Here is a 6,419-nt window from a genome sequence, read left to right on the forward strand (position 1 = left end):
AAAAATGAGAAAAAAAAATCGGGGCAAAACTCCAATTTTGAGCAATTACAGGTTTACTATGGACTTAGGAAGAAATTAAGGACCCAAGATCAAGAAAAAAGGCAAGTTTGGAGAGCAATTCGAGGGAGTCAGCATCGGCCGAGCGTTGCAACGCCATTCCTTGACACTGCAGACGTGAGAGCAATTTGGAACAAGATAGCGTTGCAATGCTACGACTTCTACGCGCGGCTGGCATGACTACTATATTATAAATAGTAGTGTTGCGCCTCCAGGAAAAAGAAGAAAAAAAAGAAAAGGGCAAAGCCGATTTTGAGCAATTCTAGTCCATACAAGAGCCGAATTATAGCAGTTCTGATCATTTTTGGTGGAAGACTTGAAATTTCGGTTAAGAGTTTATCCAAGATCGTCTGTGGGTTGTTCGTGATGGGAAGATTGATCGTGATTGTGCATTTTATTGAAGAACAACACAAGATTCGTGGTGAGAGTCAAGGAGATCGTGATTGGGATTCAGGCCTATTGAAGGGAGATCATTCTTCTACATTAATTTGCTTTTTACTTTAATGATTGATTATTTGCGAAATTTAGTTATCGAAATCATGTGTGGCTAAACTCGGTTATTCTAGGGTGTTTGTGAATTTTAGGGAATGTTACTTTGAATACTGAATTTAAAGTTGATTGATTTTGCATGGATTTCTAAATTATTTGTGTTTAATGCTTTTGATTAACTGGCCATTAATTGAATCAACCTAAGTTAATTAGATTTCTCGAGAGAGAGTTTAATTCACTAGACCCAATAATTTAAATTGTTATTCGAAATTGCATGAGAATGAATTTAGAATAATAAGGGATGCAATTGAAGGATCTTAATGTTGTAACTATTCAAGCGATAGAAGAGATTCAGGTCGATGGGTAGTTATTAATAGAGTTTAAGCTCGAGAGAAGATTTCTTGATTTTAGAACTTCTAGCCTTAATCTATCAATTTCAATCAATTGCATGTCATATTCACTGTAATCCCTAAATGAAACAACACCCTGGAATCTTTATTCTCTGAATTTGTTCTTGTGTTTGTGATTGAGTTTTCATTAGTCATAGTTATAGATAAAATTCATCTTTTGAGTTGCCTGAATAAAATTAACAAAGAATTGTGATAGCTAAGTTTAGGAAAATTTCGCTCATGCGGGTCCCTGAGGACGATACCCTATTTGGGATTTATTACTTGGTTTGCGTATGCTTGCACATCGCATCAAGTTTTTGGCACCATTGTTGGGGACTGACACGAAAAATTTTTCCCAAACTTAATATTACTAAGACTAAGTTGATCTTAATTTGGGTGTTTTTGTTGGTTTTTTTTTTTTTTCATAGTGTTGGAGAATCCTTGTATGCGAATAAGTCAACGGGCTGAACTTGTTCCATTTGATCCTGAACTTGAACGGACTTTGAGGAAGGCAAGAAGGAACTAGAGAGTTGATTTCGACGTCATGGGAGATCTAGGGGTTGCTGTGAGAACCATCACAGACTATTTTCAACCAGTTGTTCCTACAACCCAGATAGGCATAGCTAAGGCCACAATCAATGCCAATAATTTTGAGCTAAAACCTTGCCTAATACAGATGACATGGGACCTCGCATTTAGAGGAACTCCACATGAAGATCCACATAAGCATATCCACTCTTTCTTGGAAATTAATGGGCCGGTAAAAATAAATGCAATCTCTTTTGATGCCATTAGACTGAGATTGTTTTCTTTTTCTATGCAGAACAAGGCTAAAGACTGGCTGGAGTTACTTGCAACTGGAAGCATAACAACATGGGATGAGTTGGCCCAAGCTTTTCTGAATAAATTTTTCCCTCCTACAAAGACAAGCAGATTGAGAACAGAAATTGGCACATTCAGACAAAGAAAAGACGAGCAGTTATTCGAATCATGGAAACGTTATAAGGAGTTTCTGCGAAAGTATCCCCAGCATGGGTATCCTAACTGGTTATAGATCCAGTTGTTCTAGAATAGGTTGACCAGTACAATGAAATCCATCTTGGGTGCTGGTGCAGGCGGCTCAATCTTTACAAAAAATACTGATACTGCCAGGACATTATTGGAAGATATGGCTTCCACGAGTTATAATTGGCCCTCAGAATGGTGTCCATTTAGAGCAGCTGGTGTCTATAAACTCAATGAGGTAAACGCTTGAAAGGCGCAAATGGCCACTTTAACTAATGCCATTAACCTCTTATATATAGTTACCCAACCGTCGATTGCATCGATGGCAACTTGTAATGCACTCACTTCATGGAAGGTACCTAACTCTGAGCAGGTAAATTATGTGCGCCAAGCTCATCACTTTCAAGGAACCCACCAAAATACCTATCAGATGAACCTACCCATTCATTATCACCCAGGTTTGCGAAATCACGAAAATTTTTCTTACACTAATAATAAGAATGTTTTGCAAGCACCTCTAGGTTTTTCTAAAAAGAAACCATTTGTGGAGGCTTTGCTTGGGGATTTCATAAAAGAATCAAGGAGTAGAACCAACTTCCTGGAGAGCACGATAACGAGTCATGGGAAAGCTATCTAGATCCTTAAGGTTTAAGGTAGCTAGATAGCTGCTACATTGAATACGATGAACAAATGAGCTTTCCCTAGTTGTACAGAGAAAAACCCAAGGGAAGAGTGAAATTCAATAACGTTGAGAAGTGGGAAAATGTGGTGCATCCCCTGACAGACCAGATAGAGGAACAGGTAGTATTGAGTCCACCAGCTGATAAAACAATTCAAGGAAAAACAAGTGATGTTTCTGTATCATCCAATTTAGGGAGTAATTCTGGACTTTCTCCTACTATATTGAATAAAATTCTTTATCCCCAACGTTTTTAGAAAAAGAAAGTAAATGATCAGTTTGTTAAGTTTTTGGATATCTTTAAGAAACTTCACATTAACATTCATTTTGCAGATGTGTTGGAACAAATGCCAAATAATGTGAAGTTCATGAAGGAGATGTTGTCTTCAAAGAAGAAATTTGAAAAGTACGAGACGGTGAGCTTGAACGAGGAATGTAGTGCCATATTACAGAAAAAGCTACTGCAAAAATTGAAGGATCCTGGGAGTTTCACGATTCCTTGCACTATAAGGAATCTGACGGTAAATAAAGGCTTATGTGACTTAGGAGCCTCAATTAATCTAATGCCTTTAGCTTTGTACAGGAAACTAGACATAGGAGAGGTGCAGCCGACAATGATATCATTGCAGTTGGCAGATTGTTCCCTCACTTACCCTCGTGGTGTAGTAGAGGATGTTCTGGTTAAAGTCGGCGATTTCATATTCCCAGCAGATATTTTGGTCCTAGACATGGAAGAAGATGCTGAAATTCCTATTATCCTTGGACGACCATTCTTAGCCACTACTAGAGCAATGATTGATGTCAAGCTTACACTTCGGGTAAATAATGAAGAGGTAAAGTTCAACATTTTTCGTTCTTTCAAGCCCAATGAACCTGTAGGTTTATGCCAAGAGATCAAGGACATAGAGGGTAAAAATCCCGAACAATCTTGTGGTAAAGAAAAAGGCAAGGAAAATGTAAGTTGTTCTGAACAAACTCCCAAGAAAGGTATGGTAAATTTTTTGGATTATATTCATAAGGGACATATTGAACTTGTGGATGAGGGGAGAGGAGACTGTACTTTTTCTCATAACTGTTCTTCGACTAATTTTTTTATGTGAATGCCCGTGTGGGAGAAAGTTATATATTTCAGGTATTGTTGTGCACAAAATTATGAAACCACCCAGAGAGTTGTCTGAATTAGAGACCTGGTCTAGCTAAAGACGTTAAACTAAGCACTTCTTGGGAGGAAACCCAAGTGTTCTAGTTTGATTTCAGTTTTTATTTAAGTTGTTATTTGATTAGTCTATTTGTTTTTAAGATGGAGAGTGTTGGGGTTGATGCCCTAAATCTCGTAGGGTCATGTAGTTTGTAAATACGTGTATGAACAAACATTTGTGATGTAATAATATGAGAAATTTTCTTCACTGTTGTCTATGAAATATGGGATTTTTTAGTTGCATTAACCACAAACCAATAAACTAAGATCCCTGGTTATCATTGTAACTTAATCATGTATGTGGAGACATACAAGTAGATCATGCCTAAAGTGATAACCTAAATGGTGACACTATGAATACAACCTGCTTTGTAGATGTTACAAGTGTTGTAAAGTGCTACAGATGGTCTGATCCTGATCATTCATGTGGAGACATGCGAGCGAGGGTGTCCTATACAAATGAGTTTGTATAAGATCGGACCACGAAATATTTAGTCTCATTATATAACGCCGCTCATGACAGAGACTTTCATTTCATTAGGATGACCATAGGTAACATGACCTTAATCCTAAATGAGTTAGGAACTCCTGCCTATGAGGGCAGTCCTTTGATTTCCATGGGTGTGAGTGGCCAGATTACCGACTTAAACCTACCACTTTGGTGATTCGTCTGATTGGGGCGCTGGGAACTCAGCTACACAAGATGGAATTCACTCCTTCCTCGAAGTAGAGGTAAGTAGATAGATTGTTCCCTTAAGGGCTGATTGCGAGGCTTGAACAATGTGGCGCCACACACTTTCTCATGGCCCGAGAAGTGTTCACTCATAGTAGAACTATGATGTATTGTTCATTAGAGGAATCAGTTGTACTTAAGGAGTTAGATATAACTATAAGGGCGAAATGGTAAATTGTTCAACTGTACTTATGAGCGAAGGATTATCGTACTGTTGATTGGCTATATCCAATGGACACAGAAATATATCTGTAGTGCGAAGAGTGCAGCTGCCGGTCTTTAGTGGAGTGCCCGACAGTTAAAGGATGGTGGATATCGTGATTAAAGAGTTTAGTCAGTTATTCATGTACCGTTAGAGCTTCAAGCTACAGGTTCATAAGATCCCCTTGGTAGCTCAATGAATTCAAGTTGAGAATCAGTTTTTGGGTTAGTTTGAAGTGTTCAAATTAACAAGAGGGAATTTGATTATATATGATATAATTAAATTGGTTCAATTATATGTGATATAATTGATTTGATGTATTAGATACATTAATTGGAGGATTTGATACAAATATGATTTGTATTAAATAAAGGAGAAAAGAACTATGGTTTAAATATTACATATGATGTGATATTAAAACTATAGGTTATAAATATATTATGATAAGTTAGTTGTTATATTTATTTATAATAAAACAATTATATGAGAATTATGGGTGGTTATTCTTTTCTCTAACCGTACAAGTGGGAGGTTAATTTCAGTTTTTAATAACTGAAGAATAAAATGAAAAGAGTTTTCATTTTATGAACGATCACTTCATTATTGAATTACTAATCAATCGCTCACGAGAGACTATACGATAGCCCTTTCGAGAGACTAAACGATCGAGCGAGATTTGCTAGACGATTGCTCACGAGAGCGAGAGATTGCTAGACGATTGGCTAGATGATTGCTCACGAGAGCGAGAGATTGCTAGATGATTGGGAAGATAATTGCTCACGAGAGCGAGAGATTGCTAGACGATTGGCTAGAGGATTCCTTATGAGAGCGAGAGATTGCTAAATGATTAAGTACCCACTGTCTATACGATAGACTATATTCTCCCACTTACTCAATCGTGTAGCTTGATCGTATACATCCTTCTGCCCTCTACCAAATTCACACAGAGCCCACACCTCCTGGATTCTCACTCCGAGAAGACCAAGGTTACTGAGTGGTAGTGTCAAGGGTTGTCGTTCAAGGATCAAACAGTTCGTGTTTGTGACGAGAGCGAGATTTTGCTAGATGATTGCAATGAAAGCGAGATTTTTCCAGAAGATTGCTCCTCGTTTCTTTGCGTTCGTGATCATTGAGACTTCACTGAAGAATAGTTCTTCAAAGGTATGTCTCTTGATTCCCTTCATTTTAGTAACAAAGCATGTTGTAATTTTCTCTATAATGCATAATTGTTCTTGTATGTTTGTGAATGCATTTATTCTTTCACAATGGTCTTGGAAAGTTCTTGCTTCTGCTCACTAGTTCTCTTAATAAGAGTTCCTTCAAAGAGCCACCTCATGATTGTTTTGTTTTGATCTTTAGGTTGGAGATGATGCTCAAGTGTTTTCAAGCACTAGTTCACAATCTAGATTCGTGGATCCTCATCATTATCCAGGCTTGTATCACTCATATGTTGTGTGATTGTTCTAGATGTTATGCATTGGGGACAAGGCATCCTTTTAAGTTTGAGGTGGGGAGTGTGTACTTTGTGCTTGAATCTTGTGTTGTTATGCATGACGTTTTGAATTGAATGCTTTATACATGTTATTAGAGAAAATTTGAGGAAAATTGAAAATTTTGAAAATTTTTGAAAAATAGTTGATTTTGGGTTAAGAAGAATGTTGAGACTG

At 37.5% G+C, this 6,419-nt stretch overlaps 1 protein-coding gene across 1 annotated transcript; it reads left to right on the forward strand.

The window, feature by feature from the left end:
- Positions 1–2,630: 2,630 nt before the first annotated feature.
- Positions 2,631–3,942, forward strand: LOC150038905 (uncharacterized). Its single transcript, XM_090317273.1, has one exon. The coding sequence runs from the start codon at positions 2,967–2,969 to the stop codon at positions 3,717–3,719; it is 753 nt and encodes a 250-aa protein (XP_090173399.1). The 5' UTR covers positions 2,631–2,966; the 3' UTR covers positions 3,720–3,942.
- Positions 3,943–6,419: the final 2,477 nt, after the last annotated feature.

The sequence above is a fragment of the Benincasa hispida genome, chromosome 1 (assembly GCF_027475165.1).
Source record: "Benincasa hispida cultivar pf3 chromosome 1, pf3_genome.v1.1, whole genome shotgun sequence".
In the NCBI taxonomy this organism is placed as follows: Eukaryota; Viridiplantae; Streptophyta; class Magnoliopsida; order Cucurbitales; family Cucurbitaceae; genus Benincasa; species Benincasa hispida.